Here is a 17,682-nt window from a genome sequence, read left to right as displayed (position 1 = left end):
GTCATTTGGTATTCACCAGCATCGCATATTTTCTGTCTCGAATCCATCATGGCTAACATATAGTACCAGTCTCAGTCCTTTGCTTCTTTGCAATTGTCGGTCCCGAAATCGGGGAAAGCCTGCTCAGAGGCCACACTGAAGTCTTGGCCATGTTATGGGATAATGAGAACGAAGATAAGATTCACTTCTTTCACCTCATTCCACCCCAAGATGACTATGACTAGTCAAGACAAGGCAAATACTGGGGTTGCGGTGGGCAAGACAATAGCGTCAGCAAACGGCCTGGGCTATGACAGACCAACGTGCTCTGTCCGTCTAAGCCGTCGGAGCTGGAGATTGTCTGCATGGATCCAGAGAAAGTCGTCCAGTACGACAGTGTCCCATTGTCGCGAGAAAATTTGGGGGTTTGAGATTGAACAATATGCCGCGCAGCTCTTTGCGAGGATAGGGCGAGGAAAGAGAAAAGCACCTGCAATCCATGAGAAGAATGCTGTGCTGAAGGAAGTGGCAGCTATCGTATGTCCTATCACCACAGATTCATTATCCTACTTCATGCAAAGAGCAACTGATGGAGCCGGGTACGGTCATCCGTGCAGTAATCTATCAAACAGTGCTGATCATTCATACATATTTCCTACTCATCATCACTATCATCAATAATGAATCCCGCCCGAACATTCCGTCTCGATACAGCAGGTTTCGCCAACACGACAGGATTCTGCTCCTCCTCGTCATCGTCACTATCTACAATCCTCGCAGACGACTTGTTCGCCGAGACTTCCTTCAAGGGCAGATCTTTCTGCTTCTGCGGCGGACGATCAGACCTGTCCATCTCATCTTCCATGTCCGATGGGAGAGGAGAAGAGTCGTTGTCGTCAGAGAGCTCGATTGGCGATGACTGCTTGGGGCGCTTCTTTCTGCTCCTTGGGGCCAGAGCCGATTCATCGTCGTCATCGCTCGACTCGACACCAAGAGGTGAGGATTTCCTGGACCGTCGTCGTGGCACTAGTGCCTCTGCTGCGTCGTCGCTGCTCTGGTCCCCAGCATCGATCATAATTTGGTCTTCATCGCCGCTGTCAACGAATTTCGAAGTCTTTTTCGCCTTCTTCGCCGCCTTCTTCGCCACCGTCTTAGCCGACTGCTTTGATTTCTTTCCCTTTTGCATGTCATCGACCTGTCTCTCCGCTTCGTCTCTAGCATCGTCCATCTGTTTCAAGAGTGCATTGCGGATGACGCCAGCAGTCTTCTGTCTTCTCTGCTCTTCTAGTCTGAAGAACTCCGCATCGGCTTCGGCATCACTCTCGTCGTCAGATTCCGTGATGAAGAGTTTTGATTTGATCTTTGCGTTCTTCTCTCGTTCCTTCTGATCTCGCGCTCTTCTCATATCGTCAAGCTCTTCTTCAGTTCTTTCCACTGCATTCCTCTTTCTTCTCTTCGTAGGCTTCTCGTCACCGTCTTTGCGCTTCCGTTTCTCTTTTAGATTAGGCGGGAACATTGCTTCGTCAATGTCACCTCCACTGCCGCTAGCATCGGTGTCAGAATCGTTATCATTGAAGGTGGCACCTCTTCTCCCGGCTGCCTTCGACCGAACAAGATCTGCAGCAGTTTTATCATCCTCGAAGGTCGGAGGATCAAACTCGGCCTTTTTGATTTGATTCAGTGCATCGTTCAGCTGCGAGGCTGAGAGTTCGGAGGGGATGATCCAGGCCGCTTCCGCGTCGTCGGCGAGACCTAGTCGTTGGAACCCGAGGGTCGTCAGTAGAAGTCGGAGGTGCTTGTCTTTGAAGAGGGCAGCTTTTCGCTCCTCGTTGTCGGGCGTCGCGAAGATTGTGGGCGCTGCCTCTGGCTCTGGCGCATCAGCTGCAGCTTCCGCTCGATCTTCCAGACTGACGAGGCCCATGCGCGCTGCTTGATCGTCTTCCCAAGACTGACGCTCATCTGCCGCATTTTGCAGCTGCTTCTTCACCCAGTCAAGATCTTCAGCCTTAGCCTGTTCAATCAGAAGAGATGTGGCGATAGCGATCCGCTGCTCCGCAGATACCGACGGCTTGATCTCAAGCTCAGCTGGGGGTCGCGGTGGTCGTTTCTCAACCACCTGCTCGTAGCCGTTCTGCAGGTAGAACAGTGTGTTTGGAATTTTGCTGAAAAGCATCTCCACGATGCAGGCCTCCCGCCACCCTTGCCCAGTAGTCTCCCTCTCTACCCACTTAATACATCGACGGAAGACCTGTTGCACGAGCTGCTCCCAATCTCTGTAACCTTCCATAGCCGGATCAAGTCCTTCTGGCCCTTTGATCAACTTGTGGAAAAGGGCAAGGATATCAACCCGAAACAGCAGCACGGCCAGCTCATGCTTGAAAGCCAAGCGGTAGAAGTATCGATGAGCTCGCTTCAACTGTACCGGCGTGAGGTCACGGTAGTATTGCGTGAAGGAGATGAAGGTGTTGACGCACGGCTGCGACAAGAACTTGACCGAGTATTTCGCAAAGTCGAATTTCCTTTCCGACACTGTTCGGGCCACTTCGCGAGCATCTTCTGCCGCTTCTTCAGCGTCGTCGCCGGCTTCACCATTCGGCTGTTGCTGTTTCTTCTTTCTCGCTCTTCGCTTCGATCGGATCTGCATTTCGACATTCTGCTTGCTGTACCGCTCGAGCATCCGGACGAAGACATGCACACATTCCGTCACAGCATCAAGGTAGGCGAATCCTTGATGAGTGTAACCACGAAGGATTTGCACGATTCGATCATGCGTTGACTCTTCATAGAAAATGCGGTTCTGAATATTCTCAGCGATCTCCTGATCTTCTTCGTCCTTGCTTTCCGCCATATTCTGCACAGTGAGCAAAATCTGCGTGAAACAAAGGAGTGTGGCATGCAGGTCCTGCCAGCTCTTGTTATCGAACGCCTCCTGCATCTGCCTGTTGAGCAACACAAAGGTCTCCTGATCGAGCACTGCCGCAATATAGGCGAACGTGTTGTCCTCTGGCCCGATCTGTGTCGCTCGATCTGCGTTCCAGGAGCCTTCTCTGCGCGAGTGATCCCGACGGGCTGCTTCCGCATTGAGGAACCAGGATATTAGGTAGAAGTACTGTTTGTTGTGCATGCTCTGCACCCGGTCTGCTTCGCGCTCGATGGCTTTCCTCAGTGAAGAGAAGAGCGGGTTGAATGATGAGTCCAAGAAGTCCTCAACAAACGCCCTCAAATGCTTGCGGGAGTTGTCTGACAGATCCACTCGCATGCCAAACTCCGAAGTCTCATCAAACTCTTGCGCGAGCTTGCCACGGTATAGCGGCTTGTCCCATTTCTTGCTCGCATCCATGTGTCGTAGCGTAGCGGTCTCGTTCGTCATACTCGTCTGTCCAGACACTGTTGACAGCTTCTCATCCTCACGCTTCACCCAGATCATGGTTCCAAATCGGTTGTGCCTGGTTGGAGCATGTCTCTTGTAGCTGTCCAACATTGCCTTCTCTTTTTGCAACAGATTCTTCAGCTCTGTCGTCTCTTCAGTGTTTACCTGCTCCTTTTTCATGAACAATTTCCTCGCGTCAACGCCCTTCAGGAGATGGAAAAGAACCTCCAACAGAATCACGTCTTGCTCTTGAAACTCATCTCCCGTTCCCGAGCCGACTGTCAGCAGCACATTGAATACGTCTTGCTCCTGGAAAGCCTCGATCGTGGCGGAGCGGCTGATGTCGTTCTCGTCTCCTTGCGAGGGGAGGTGTTGTGGTTGTGTGATCATAGCCATATTCCGGAACAAGTACATCATTAGCTTGATGATGCCTTCGTCTCTCTTGCTCCTCTCCCTCCTCGTCGTAGCCATGGCTGGCAAGGCAGTCCGCACCACAGTCCTCAAGACCTTTGCATCCTCGAATTGTAGCACAGCCCTCTTGTAGCCCACCTGCGCGAGCTGCAGATATGGAATGTGCCGATGATGATTAACTGTCGCTTTCTCCTCGTCCAACTGAAGCGGCCATGTCAATGGCACCAGTAGTTCTAGACATGCCAGCGCCAATTTGGCCTTGTGCTTGTTCTCTTGCGCATCTTCGGGCCACAGGGCCAGTATCTCCAACAGGTCTCCCTTGACCAAGTTCGCCTCGGCCAGCATGCGCTTCACATCGTGTCGGTTGGTCTTCTCGTCGTATAATCGCAGCCATCGTTGCAAGTCCTTGAGCACGGCGACAGCGTCGTCTCCCACGCTATAGCTGTCGTCGTAAGTGGAGCGGCCACCAACAGCGTTGACGAGCGAGGTGACATAGGCGCGCACCTCGACGTCGACCGTCGTGCTCTTTTCGAATGGGTCCATGTCGGCGTGCTACATTGACATGCCGTTCATCTCTCTACGAGAAGCCAGCGCGAACGCGTCCTGCCGGAGACGCGTCTGGCTCGCGCGTGTAGCAGGTGGGGCCGGGGCCGGACTTGGCGCCAGTGATCCTGCCTCAAGCACAAACAATGCTCTGCGATGCTTTGCACTCACTCACCGTACGGATATTTGCCTGCATCTGCTGGGGCTGCATCTCCATCACATGCAACGTTGCATCTGACAGCTCGCGTGCGTGTCCGCACAATTGCATGGTGCTGCACACTGCACTGCACACTCGCATTGTAGCTGACACTTCGATCCCTGGCCCCCTCGGCAATCGAGCTCTGCTAAGCCGAGAAGCTACATCACATTGTTTTGCACTTTACTCTCCCACGCTTTCATCACTCTCCTCTCGCCTTTCCGTTCGCGCCCATGATGATGCTGACGAGACGTCTTGCTCCCCACGCCTCGGCCAGGCTCGTCTCGCCAACATGCCTCCACCGGCGCTCCTTCTCGCACACTCCCGCGGCGTTAGCTGAAGCCGCTACAATAAACCGGCTCGGAGTGATAGGCAAGTCTCCCATGTCGTGAGCGCTGAGAGAGGATCATAGACTAATGCCATGCAGGTGCTGGTCAGATGGTATGCCTGCAGTCGCACCTATCACACCGACTGTAATGCAGCTGACTGATGATCAGCCGTGATTGTAGGGCCTGGGAATCGCTCTGGTGGCTGCCCGTGCTGCAGGCGTTCCCGTCACTCTCGTCGACAACTCCCAGAAATCCCTCGACAAGGGGCTCTCGTTTGCGGACAAGCTGCTCAGCAAAGATGTCTCCAAGCAGAAGCTGTCCCAGGAGGATGCCGATGCTATACGAGGACGTCTTACTGGCAGCACCAGCATGGACGATCTGAGCAACGTCGACATGGTCATCGAGGCCGTGCCTGAAATCGTCGACCTCAAAACCAAGATCTTTGCTCAACTTGCCGCCACATGTCCCGCGCATGCCATCCTGGCCACTAACACGTCTTCCATTTCGATTACTCGGATCGCCGCTGCCACCACCACAGTACGTACACGTCACCCTACATTATCAGATGAACGTGCAGAATGCGAACCGCAGTACATGCACCGTCATACTAAATACCTCTCCTCTGATAGGATCCCACGGACCTCAGCGCCTCTTCCCGCGTCGTGTCCACGCACTTTATGAATCCTGTCCCAGTGCAGAAAGGCGTCGAAATCATCTCGGGCCTGCAGACCTCCCCCTCCACGCTCGCCACCGCCATTGAGTTCTGCAAACGCATGGGCAAAATCCCTTCCATCTCTGCCGATTCTCCCGGCTTCCTCGCCAATCGCATCTTGATGCCGTACATCAATGAAGCTATTATTTGCCTCGAGACCGGTGTCGGAGACGAGGAGAGCATTGACAGCATTATGAAGAACGGGACCAACGTCCCCATGGGCCCACTGCAATTGGCGGACTTCATCGGTTTGGATACGTGTTTGGCAATCATGGAGGTTTTGCATACGCAGCTCGGGGATAGCAAGTATCGACCCTCTGTCAGGCTAAGGCAGATGGTTGATGCGGGTTGGCTGGGTAAGAAGACTGGAAAAGGCTTTTACACATATTAGACAGGATAATGGAAAATGTGCTCTATTCCAGACATGTCATTGATTTCGTGGTTTCAGGAAGTCAAATCTGTTGCTTTGTCTGGTGGCTCTACCTAGTGGCTGTTTGTGTGCTAGATACGGCTGTTGTGTTTGGGGCTTGCGGCTCTCTTCCACTAGCTTCTCAGTTTCCCTCCCCTCTGCATGTGTCTCGAGCAGACTTGAGTTGCTACCAGACCAGACACAAGCCGTGTTGATCCCTGTGTGTGCACAAGCACAGTCTGCTCCGTGGGGACTTTCCTTGAGCTCTGGCTGTGCACTCGAGATTCGCTGTTCCTGGCACTGGGCAGGTAAACCCTTGTGCATCGAAGGGCAGGTGACAATGCAATAGATCTATCCCAATGTTTGCTGGCACTCCGCGCGAGGAGAATGTTGTTCAGCATCGAGGCGTGGCAGGGGTCATTAGGAGTGCCACCGTGCTGCCGACTTTGAGTTTCGGCGGACATGCCTGTTGATTGCCCCGCTGAAGCGCTCGTGTCAATGCTCGGGCGCGTCTGTTGGTAGGCTGTCGATGCTGGAAGGTGTGAGGAAGTGCTGTCTTCGATCAAGCCCATACAGTCGAAGCTGGCCACATGAGATCCATTGGTGCTCCGTTGCCCTTTGGCCTCATGCCGTCGCCAGTGACGTCCACGATGCGCATTGCAGGCTTGATCGCGTCTCGACGTGCAGACCAGGGAAATGTGGCATGAGCTTCGATGTGACCAGCTGCTCGTCACTTGGCTACAGCGACATCGAGCGAGAGATAAACTTGCACCAGGCTGCGGACCGCGCCAAGGTTGACATCAATACGCATCACATCTGATGCCACCTAAAGATGCGGAACTGTCACCACTGCAGGCTCACTCTCAAGGCATTGCGTCTCGGCGGGAACAAGGGGCGAGCTGAGGATCAGAGGTTTTCTCTGAAGAATAAAAGCTGGGCTTCAAACCTGTCGTCAAAGGTTTGCGAACTCTGCACCCTCGTCGGCGGGCCAGCTCGCATCGTCATGCGTCGCTGCTGTCGTCTGTACGTTGTCGAATTCATCATCGACGAAAAAATCATCCTGGAAGCGATTCTCGAAGCGAGTCGCGAGCTCCGCAGCCTTCCGGACATCAGTCAACGAAGGGACCTTCTTCACCGGAAGCTTCACGGCATCCTTCTGGCGTTGTACCATGAGCTTCATATAATACGTGCCGTCGACAGCGTGCTTGACAGGCCGCACGGCGGCAGATTGCCAGTCGACGTCGAAGCCTGGTAAGCTGGCTTCCTTGACATAGATCTTTTGCATCATATCTCCGAGGGTGTTGACGCCCTCACACAGCTCGTCATTGTCGTGCGAGTCTTCGAACCAGAACATGACATCTCCTCGGCCGGTGCTGGGCGGAGGCTGCGTGAGCAACATTCTCTGCCACGATGGGATAAAGGTCCCGCTCCTTGTGGCCGGATCAGCGAATGCTACACTCCTCAGCTTCCATTCTCTCGTTGTGTCGAATAGGAGGTCATTGAGAATGACGACTTGTTCTAAGAACTGCTTGCTACGTTGCGAGGTCGCGTCCAGAATGTTGTATCTCTCCGACTTGGAGGCATCCAGCAGTCCCAGTTCCAGGATTTCATCAAAAGAATTCGTCGGCAGCAGGAAGAGTTTCTTTTGCAGCATTTTGCTGTGCCGGATGATGTAGTGCCATCTCCTATCGACGCGCTGAGAGAGTAGGAGGGTTTTCGTGTCCAAATTGAGCAAGATGAGCTCGAGCAACTCCCCAGTGTCGAGGGTGGCGGTTGCTGCTGCCATGTCTTCGGTGCAGCTGTCACGGTAGCTCAAATTTGTGCTTGCGATCTGCGATTCGCCGGCTGACTGGATGCCAAGTGGCTGGCAATTCGTGTTTCTGATACTCTTGCTTCAGCAGGATACCCGGAGAAGTCGCAGCGTCTCAGCACAGTCGGGAGGGCACAAACACCATTTCGCGCGGCCTGGAGCAGAGCGTGCGACGAGGTGGAGGAGGATGTGGATGTGGTGAGCTGTCGTTCTCTGCTCCTCGTGATGTGGGCAGCATTGCGCTAGCGGGCAAGCGCAACAAGCGACGGTGGGTTGCAGTGTCTGTATGGCCTCTCAGCCTATGAGCTGCCGAGGTCATTGTCTGACCAAGCGCTCCGCCATTCTCTCACTGGACTTGGCCACGCCACGAGGCGATGCTTCGCCAGCCACGAGCGCAACACCCGCCTGGATGCGGTGCAGTTGGATGCATGCGCCGCGTGGTGCATGTGGTTGTTCACAGCTTTTGCAGCCTCTCACGTCTCGCGCAAAAGTGCTGACACCAACCAAACCCCCACGGCACCCTTCTGCCTTTTGCGGGATCCACCTCTAATGCACCTCCTGCTCATTGTGCAAGGAACCTGGTGGGCTGCGTAGCGTTTTCCCCCGATCGCGAGGCAGCGGGAACGAGGCTGCCTGATTCGAGGTTGCAGAGGCGGAGAAGAGTGTCTCTTGTCCTGCGGACAGAAGTGGAAGCGAGGACCAGCGCACAGGAAAAACCGGGAGCACAAAATCGACCATCAGCCAAAGCTACGCCGTGGAGGCTGTCATACTGTGCTCCGCGAAGAGTCGCTCCAACGACGTCTTCACATTTCAAGACGCCGTGCCGGATGCGTGAGTGGACGGTAAGTTGTCGGCCTGTGTGCGTGCATTGGCAGAAGTGAATGTGCCGTCGAGGGTGATGTTTCGGAGACAAGAAGCCGCAAGAAAGCTGCCGTTCAGACCGTCGGAGAGCTTTGACGAGCAACGAGGCAGCGGAGCGGAGCGTGGTAGCGGAGATGCAATTAGCAGTCACGGTAGGTGGTTTTGTCTTGGCGTGTCCTCCTCTCCTTCTTTCTGCCTAACCGATAACACTACGTGGCAACTATCTATCACACGCCACGTCTCTTGCTAAACGGCAAGATTGATGCGCAGAGTGGCTACATAACGTGGGTGAACATAGCAAGCGGATAACATATTGCGGACGCCACGTGCAGCGAGGGATATCTCCAACCGACTCACTGGCTGGAGAATGTTTCACAGAAAGCCGCACTCTGAAGAAATCAACCAGGAACACAACACGAGCACATTGCCGCCGACATCGCCATGCAAGCACTACCCGGACATTCGCAGTTCCCAAGCAAGACAAGCAACACATGTTCGACTGGGATCACGATCAGCAATCTTATCATATCGTCGGATCTAGGAGATCAACGGGACCACATTCTGCGAGCTGACTACACCGCGGCTGGAGTTTGAACGACACTCCTCGAACTGCGAATGTCTCCCACGCACGCCACGTTATTGACAACTAGGTTTCGTCAACGTGTCACACCACGCGACAGGACTGATCGAGCAAGGTATCGATCGTCCTGATCAGCAGAAGCGAGGAAGCATGCAACACGCCGCGGAAGAGCACTCATCGCACGCCTGCTGCACAATGACCCAAAGTGTATGAGCACGCCACATTGGACCGGAGCAGCAAAGTGAAATGTGAGAAGAGAAGTCGGTGTTCGTGTATGATCAACTGGCATTATCGCTACAAAGAACCCATTTTATACTGACCATCACCCAAGCTTCGGGGGAATCATGCTAAGGAGAAGAGACCCGCAAGTCTAAGTTGAACAACATCCCAAAATATCATCGTCAAATCATCTCAGCTTCAATGAAGTCTCCATGTGCTTCTCATTCGCGACAGGCGAGTAGCCGAAGATGTTCTCAACCATCTCTCCACCACGCACAGCAAGAATGGAGAGGAGAGTATCAGAGAGACCATGTGTCTTCTCATTGCATCCCTGCAGCCAGACGCCAGCGCCTGGGTCGACGGTTCCCTCTTCGAACTCAACAGCGTAATCACGCTTGACAGACCAGTCGTTGTCCTCGGCGTCACCGCCTCGCATGAGACCACGAACTTCTCTGAGCATCTCCTTGTGCGAGTCCCGCTTGTAGCCGCTGGCAACCACGACAAGGTCGACCTCTAGTGTCTCAGCGCCAACACTTCTGTGGTGTTCGTACAGCCCCGAGTTGTTCTGGATCTGCAGCTCGATGGCCGGCTTGCCGTCGACCGTGATATCCCGCAGGCCAGTCACTTCCCGGTGGTTCTGGATTCTCTGTGGCCAGTCCTCTTCCGCGATTCCCTTCAGGCGGTAAGTGTACATCTCATTGTAGATGTGCTCGAGGAGTTCGATTCGGACGACACCGTAGTTGGTGGCTTTATCCATGGCCAGGGCATTTGCGCGAATGTGGGGGTCCTGAGAGAAGACGTGGTCCACTCGGTCAGGGTTGAAGACTTCATTGACACTATGCCTGGTTAGTACCTGCCAACAAAAGTCTTCATGGCAATACTCACAAAGGCGAATCATCACTTGGCTTCAGGGCCGCGCCTCGGATCAGCAGAACGGATTGCGTTCCTGGGAAACGTGTGGGCACATCATGCCAGCACTCAGCAGCACTCTGTCCGCCTCCAATAACAGCAATCCTCCTTGGTCTTGAGCCCTCTGGGAAGATCTTGTTGATATGTGTGGAATATTGCGAAGAGTGAATCACTCTGGGGTGGTTCTGTGGAAGCGATCGCGGGATGTTTGGTCGGCCTCCCGCGGCAATGACGACATGCCTGGCCTTGAGCGATTGTCGTTCGCCAGTCTGAGTGTTTGTCGATTGCACGTTGAAGTACTCTACCGCGCCCGTCCTTGGATTCCGTGGGCCGGCAGTGACAGTGTCCACGTTCTGGCTGTAATCCACGACGTTGTTGAAGTGCTCTGCACACCAACGCATGTAGTCTTCATATTCTATCCGCTGTGGCAGGAATGTGTTCAGATTGGTGAAGGTCACTAATCGGTCGTTGCTGTGCAGGTAGTTCAAAAAGGTGAATTCGCTTCGTGGGTTTCGGAGGGTTGCCATATCCTTGAGGAAGGTGATTTGCATTTTCGCACCAGGCAACAGCATGCCAGCGTGCCATGCGAACTTGTGCTGTTTTTCCAAGAAGCGTACACGAGGAGCACGGGTCGATAGCCTGGTGTCGTTCAGCTCCAGACTATCGTGAAGAGCCACAGCAATGGCGAGAGATGCGGGGCCGAATCCGCAGCACACGAGATCTTGCACCTCATCGTCACCATATCGATGCAGATTCGATCGCTTGATGCCGTTGACCATGCTGAACATGTCGTCAGGCGAGGTGATGGCCGTTGAGTTTTCCGAGTGTGGAGAAGACGACATGTCGTCCAGCAGTGAATGTGGTGCCATGGTGAAAAGTTGTCTTCGATTGTTTGAGTGGACCAGACAAACAAGTGTGCTGCTGCTGGTGGTTGATGACCGACACAAGACAAGGAAGGATAAAAGATGGGTACGATGTGCCACAAAAAAAGGTACTTTCAACTTGTCAAGGGAAAGAGTGCTCTCGCTTTCCTCTAGTAATAGATTGACTTTCTCCTCCCACGCCTATTCCAAAGCACGCAGCTCGGGGCTTGCTTCAGTATGGGGCCAAGGTAAGTTGCCAGGACCTTTCGGTTTACTAGCACGCCCGAAACCGGCAGGTACAAGAAAGAGCCGACGAAGGGATGCGAGGGCCGCAGTGGTAATGCTCAGCAGATCCGTGAGCTGAGATCGAGCGACGTGGGCAGACACACGCAGCAGCCCAGCCCCGTCGGTTCGTTCGTTTGTTTCGAACCAAACAAAAAAAGTCTATGGCGTAACTCGAGTGACATACTTTTGCCCACGCGGCGGGCGGAGATTCTCCGGATCAAGATGATCCTGTTCCCACAATACAATCTAATCTGATCATCTGTGCTGTCCTGTGTCGCCGAGCGCGTCCGAGGAAAGCCAGCAGGAGGGTGGAGGATGATCCGATGGCGTAAAAAGAAGGGACAAGGGAAAGGCCATTTTCTGCCACCCTGCCTGCAAGCCCATTCCGTCAGCGCACGCCAGCCGTACAGTAGTGACTTCACGCCGTCTACGCACCAGCTTAAATTTTTTTCTTTTCCAGTTGCATGAGCTCCAATCAAGCCTGGCCGTTCGTGACGTTGCGGCGCTTGCTTAGCGTCGTTTGTCGCAGGCAGAACGCGCATGCAGGACGAGGATCTTCAGAGATGATGATGCATGCAGGGATCATACAAGAGAACGGGGCGTGGTTCGCGTATTGAGCGAGCGCAGAGAGGTTGACAAAAGTAGTAAAGCGGGGCTAAGCCCAATATGGCAATTTCCTCTCAAAGAACACAATACCTTCCTCCGCCCCTACCAGCGTGACACGAAGTTTGTAGTCCTATAACTTGCACAGTAGATAAAGGTTGCTTCAGCGATAATTTGCATATCGCTCTTGTGCCCTGTCGACGAGATTCGACATTGGACCCACCAAAATTTGGTGAAAAATGATGATCAGTACTTTTGTCAACACCTTGCAGCCCTAAGCGAAGCGAGAAGGCTGGACTGGGTGGGCTGTGGTTGCGTTAGACTTATCTGATCCGAAGCCGTTCTGCGCTAACAGGATTTCTTGACATGGGTTCTGGAAGATCTAGACCGTGAGGGGAAATTTGCTCCGCTTCCTGGCAGGTCTTGGTCCGTAGTGACAATGATCACGAATTATGAACGATGGTGAAAACCTGCTATCGCAAACGCAATTGCTGTAGAAAACGATAGCTTTGTCGGATATCCAGCCAAAATGTAGTCAGTCTGCTCGGTGAAGTTCCGAGTCCATAACTCCAGGTGAATCGTATGTTCTACCGGAAATAGCCGTCAAAGCGCCCTTAGCAAGGCTATCGAAGATTCCGACTAAATGTCTCGCAGGTGCACAATATTGTGGATGCCATCCAAGTGCCGAGGTCGGGCGCTCATGTGGCTGTTGCCCTGCATCGTACGACCCAGAGCTATGTACCGCGTAATGCAACTGGATGTCTCACGTGTACGATGTTTCGGACAAAGTAGCGATCGATGCCTTGTCGTGGCAATGCATCCACGCACCACGGGCATCTCGCGTTGTTGAAGAACCGGAAGAACTTTCATTACACGCTACTGTTCTCTAGGTTGATGAACCGGGAGAACCTCCATCGTGCGCTACTGTTTTCTAGATTGTTCGCCAAGTGGGCAACGTGTCGGATCAGATGAAAACTTTTTTCGTTGGTGCCAAACGCCAGACCCCATGCCTACAACCGAAAGGATAGTGCAACACCAAAGCGACCCCAACGCCATGCTAAAATCTGCAGACTAAAGCTGCACATCAAACGAGAGCCTGTGTCTTGGCCATCGTAGCATACAGTCCACCTTGGCGCACGAGCTCCGCATGCGTACCCTGAGCTACGAGCTTCCCCTGGTCGAAGACGAATATCTGGTCGGCGTGCTGAATCGATGCCAATCGATGTGCGACGATGATTGTTGTGCGTCCTTTGGCGGCCTCGTTCAGGGATTCTTGTACATGTGCTTCGCTGTGAGCATCGAGCGCCGATGTAGGCTCGTCCAGTAGGAGAACCTCTGGGTTGCGCACGAGTGCTCGAGCAATTGCCAGTCGTTGTTTCTGGCCTCCGCTCAGCCGAGAAGAGCTACTCGATCCACATTCTGTGTTATAGCCATCTGGCAGACTAGTGATGAAGTCGTGGAGGCCGCACTTCTTGCATACGGCTTCCACATCCCGATCTGTGATGGTGACGCCGGGAGGCGCTCCCAACTTGACGTTGTACGCGATCGATCCTGTGAAAAGGTCGGGTTCTTGAGATACCAATCCCATGCAACTGCGTAATGTGCGAACGTCCATGTCTCGCACGTCTTGGCCGTCGAACAGCAGTGCACCTTCTGTGACATCGTAGAAGCGCTCAATCAGAGCCATTGCAGAAGACTTGCCAGCTCCTGAGGGACCAACAAATGCCACGGTTTGTCCCGGGCTTATGGTGAAGTTGATGCCGCTTAGTGAGGCTTTGGATGTGTTGGGATACATCAAGGTCACGTTCTTGAACTCGAGCTTCTGTGCGTATTTCTCGTTCGGTCCAAGCTCCATCGACTTGCTGGGACTGCTGTCCGAAAGCGATGGTGTCGTTGGAGACTTCAGGGATGCATATTGAGCTTCTGTTCGCATAATACTTGGTTGACAGTCTAGCAGCGTGAATATACTTCGAGATGCAGTCTTCGCGCGTGCAATTTCGGGACTGAGACTGAAGAAGTGACCAGCAGACTGCGCCGAGAACAGGAGAGCTGGGAGTACGATGAAGAAATCAGTCGTACTGTATGTGCCGTTCCTGACGTTGCGCGCTCCCCTAAGCTTATGGTTAGCAAGGTCAATGGAGGTTGCGCGAGGCTATACTTACCACCAGTATGCCAAAGCATAGACAAAGTAAGTAACCGAGAAGCAGAATGCGAGCAATGTGTTGGCGTAGTACACGAAGTTCCGCAGCTTCTTGAAGGGTGTCATGAGGGAAGTACGATATTGGTCAATCAGATGTTGCTCGAGGCATAAGGCAGTCACAGCACGACGGTTGCGGCAGGCTTCCGCGGCGAGTGCTGTGGCATCTGTGTATGCCTCCCGATGTTCATTCTCGGAAGCGGTGAGCAAACGTAGTCGTGCCCAACCTGCAATAAGCATCACAGGCACGGCAGCGAGGAGGACCAGCGCAATTTTCCAAGCAACAATGTGCGACAGAATGATGCCACCAATGACAGAGGTGAATATGGTGAAAATTGCCCCAAGTGCCACACCACCCAAAGCAGAAAGGTCTCCAGGATCTTTGGTAAATTTCGACATGAGTTGCTGCACAGAATGGCCGGATTCGGAGAACCACTGCATGTCGAGGTGCAAGATGTGCTTCAGGAGCCGAGTCTGCATTGAAGCCGTGATCCTGGATGACACTGCACCGAATATGCTTCCACTGGCCAAATACGATGTCAAAGCCACCAAAGCCAGTATGAAGAAGATCAGACAGAACAGGTCTGCCCGATCATAGTAGTTGGGACTGCTCGGGCCAGTGTTCAGCAGCTCGATCAAGTTTCCAAAAACAACAGCTTGTCCCAGGAGAATGCCGCCGCTGACTATGCTGGCGATGATACCGACCATGGCCAGCAAGCTGTCCTTCTTCGCGAGCTTGCCAATGCGCTTCGCAATGCTCCAAAGGCTCATCTTTGCTTTAGGATCATCCGAATCAGTCTCTTCGGTGATCTCTGATTCTGCGGAACCGACCAGATATGATGATCTGGTTCTGTGCAAACCAAATGTGCTTTCCTCTACAGGAGATTCCTCGGCATCGCTGAAGTTCGTGTTCTGAGCATCCAGTAGGCCGCGGAAAACAGAGTCTTCCCGCGAAGCGAGCTCGCGTGGCGCTCCTTGTTCGACGACTTGGCCATCACTGATGACTGCAACCGTGTCAGAATCGAGTGTCGTTGACAGGCGATGGGCGATCATAATGACCGTCACTCCAGTGGCGGCGACATTCTTCACAGCTTCCACAACCGCAACCTCGGACCTTGCATCGAGTGCAGCAGTCGGCTCATCCAGAATGAGGACAGAAGGTCGTTTGATCAAGGCTCGTGCTAAGCAGACTCTCTGTCTTTGACCACCAGAGAGCTGGATCTCGTTTCCGAGGCGAGTATGCACGCCTTGAGGTAGCTTCTTCAGAAAATCCACATTTGCGTCGCGAAGCGCTTGATCGCAACGCTTCGCTTTCTCCTCTTCGGTGACATCTTGACCCAGAAGTCCGTAACAAACGTTCTCGAAGATAGTTCCAGAGAACAAGATGTTATCTTGATCCAGGACCGCGACTTGGGAACGCAAGTGTCCAGAGTCAATCGCTTTGAGGTCGTTGTCAGCAATGTCAATGCGTCCAGAGTAGTCGTAGATGCGCAACAGCAAAGCAACTATCGTAGATTTTCCGCCACCGCTGGTACCCACCAGAGAAGTGAACGTGCCCGCTTTGAAGAGCAAGTTCAAGCCCTTCAGAATCTTCACAGTTGGTCTAGCGGGGTACTGAAATTCGACTCCTCGAAATTCAATGTCGCAATTTTCAAAGCTGGGCTTCACATCTGTCTTGCGATACGTGCCAGTGTTGTCACTGGTATTGCTCTCGTCGAGAAGCTTCTGAATTGTTGCCTTGGCTGCCGCAGCACGTGCAAAGATTTCCAGAAACGGTGCAAACTGGCCGACCACAAAGGACGCATCCAGGATGAGAAGCACGACGGCATATACAGTTCCCGCATTTCCTCCATCTGCTGACCGGCTGCCGAGGAAGAATGCCAACGCGTTCGTGGAGAAAGCGATGAAATAAACCAGTGCTGCTTGCAATGCCGCAAGAACGGCCTTTTTGAGGTTTGCATGAGTCGCCTCCCCAACATATTCGATGTGTCTTTGGCAAAGGGCTTCGATCATGTCAAAAGCTTGAACGATTCGGACGGCGCCAAGCGCGCTCTATATCATGTCAGCATGCATAAAGTTTAGGTGCAACGTGGTATCAACGCACCTCGACGATCCCGCTAGCTCGCTCGTTCTTCTCGTTGGTAGCCTTACTGCATTTCGAAACTGCAGGCGATAAGATAGCAAAGCTTAAAGTGACCGCGGGCACAACAGAGGCGAGGAGGATGCCTGTCAGTCTGGCATCCAACATGAATCCAACAACAAAGGCAGCCACGAAGTAGGATATCGCTTGAATGAAGATGCCCACTTTCTCTGAGCATCCCGCTTGGATGGTATCCATCTTCTCGGTAAGCAGTCCATTGACGTCGATGTCGTGGGTGTCCAGATAGGCTTGGTCCAGGTGCAGCAGGCATTTCAGCAGCTGCTGTCGCAACTTGATACTGACATTTTCAGCAGTCAATCCAAAGCCGATGGTGTAGATTGTTGTGACCACGAAATAGCCGACAGCCACTCCGATCAACTGCACCAACCGATCGTAGAGAGCATCTTCGGCCGGTGGAAACTGGTTGATGATCTTGCCGAAAATGTAAGCGATGATGGGGAGTGGTATACCAGCGACAATAGCGAAGAAGGCACTTCCGATGGCAATGGCCTTGTGACTCTTCGCCTCCAGAGGGTCGTAAAGACTCAAGTATGAGTTCTCAAATGGGTTAAGACCCAGCAACTGGGCGTAGATCTTTTTGGAGAAGCCCACAGTCGGACTTTGATTTGCTGGAAATCGTGCATTCTCAAAGGGCGCTGCCTGCGTCTCCGGCAAAGGCTCTGAGGTGCCGACAGAGATCCTTCGCTCTTGAGAAGCCGCCCGGCTCTGACTTGCGTTCGATGCAGTACGAGAGCGACGCACATCCAAAGGCTCGTGGGGCGCGCCCTCTCCAACACTTTGCGGAGGACCCATGCTAACGGACGATGATTGTGGAAGGCTGAGAGTCGCAGGTCGACGCCCTCAGGTGGGGGAGATAGTACGTGCCAGCACAACTCGATCACGCTCCTGCTCGTTGTGAATGTGCCATGCTTCGGGGTAACACGACTCTGGTCCGAGCAAAGGCCCGCCGCAGGCTGTGCGGTTCCGGTGCCACCTCCAGGCTAGCAGTAGTGAACACTCGTTAGTTGCGTGACTTTCGTTGGCAGTCGGGCCTGCGTCCAGCAACGTGCGCGACACTAAGACGGTCAAGGTGACCCTGGCATCACTGCACGCACGCCGGAGGGAGATGAGAAAATGTGCTCCGGGTGTGCGCGACTACGGTAGTGGTACTGGTACTGATCCATAATTTTCGACGCGGCCTCGAACGAAGTACGTATGACGCAGTGGGCCTTCGCGGAGGCTGAATGCATTCGGATTCGGCGCCTT

The 17,682-nt window shown here is 53.4% G+C and overlaps 5 protein-coding genes across 5 annotated transcripts; 1 reads left to right on the top strand and 4 right to left on the bottom strand.

The window, feature by feature from the left end:
- Window positions 1–634: 634 nt before the first annotated feature.
- CKM354_000915300 (uncharacterized protein) lies at window positions 635–4,303 on the bottom strand (the record flags this gene model as incomplete). The annotated part of the gene is made up of 1 exon (XM_044804562.1): window positions 635–4,303. One exon carries the CDS (start codon window positions 4,301–4,303, stop codon window positions 635–637), a length of 3,669 nt encoding a protein of 1,222 aa, XP_044660497.1.
- Window positions 4,304–4,735: 432 nt separating this feature from the next.
- On the top strand, window positions 4,736–5,931 carry CKM354_000915200 (uncharacterized protein; the record flags this gene model as incomplete). The annotated part of the gene is made up of 4 exons (XM_044804561.1): window positions 4,736–4,871; window positions 4,927–4,940; window positions 5,009–5,365; window positions 5,458–5,931. 4 exons carry the CDS (start codon window positions 4,736–4,738, stop codon window positions 5,929–5,931), a joined length of 981 nt encoding a protein of 326 aa, XP_044660496.1.
- Window positions 5,932–6,901: 970 nt separating this feature from the next.
- CKM354_000915100 (uncharacterized protein) lies at window positions 6,902–7,735 on the bottom strand (the record flags this gene model as incomplete). Its single annotated transcript, XM_044804560.1, has 1 exon — window positions 6,902–7,735. One exon carries the CDS (start codon window positions 7,733–7,735, stop codon window positions 6,902–6,904), a length of 834 nt encoding a protein of 277 aa, XP_044660495.1.
- A 1,871-nt stretch (window positions 7,736–9,606) lies between these two features.
- On the bottom strand, window positions 9,607–11,197 carry CKM354_000915000 (uncharacterized protein; the record flags this gene model as incomplete). Its single annotated transcript, XM_044804559.1, has 2 exons — window positions 9,607–10,255; window positions 10,305–11,197. The coding sequence occupies 2 exons, from the start codon at window positions 11,195–11,197 to the stop codon at window positions 9,607–9,609; spliced, it is 1,542 nt and encodes a 513-aa protein (XP_044660494.1).
- Window positions 11,198–13,163: 1,966 nt separating this feature from the next.
- CKM354_000914900 (uncharacterized protein) lies at window positions 13,164–17,229 on the bottom strand (the record flags this gene model as incomplete). Its single annotated transcript, XM_044804558.1, has 3 exons — window positions 13,164–14,190; window positions 14,242–16,328; window positions 16,381–17,229. 3 exons carry the CDS (start codon window positions 17,227–17,229, stop codon window positions 13,164–13,166), a joined length of 3,963 nt encoding a protein of 1,320 aa, XP_044660493.1.
- Window positions 17,230–17,682: the final 453 nt, after the last annotated feature.

This window comes from Cercospora kikuchii, assembly GCF_019650295.1.
Source record: "Cercospora kikuchii DNA, contig_00006, whole genome shotgun sequence".
In the NCBI taxonomy this organism is placed as follows: Eukaryota; Fungi; Ascomycota; class Dothideomycetes; order Mycosphaerellales; family Mycosphaerellaceae; genus Cercospora; species Cercospora kikuchii.
This window is presented reverse-complemented; position numbering and strand designations above follow the sequence as displayed.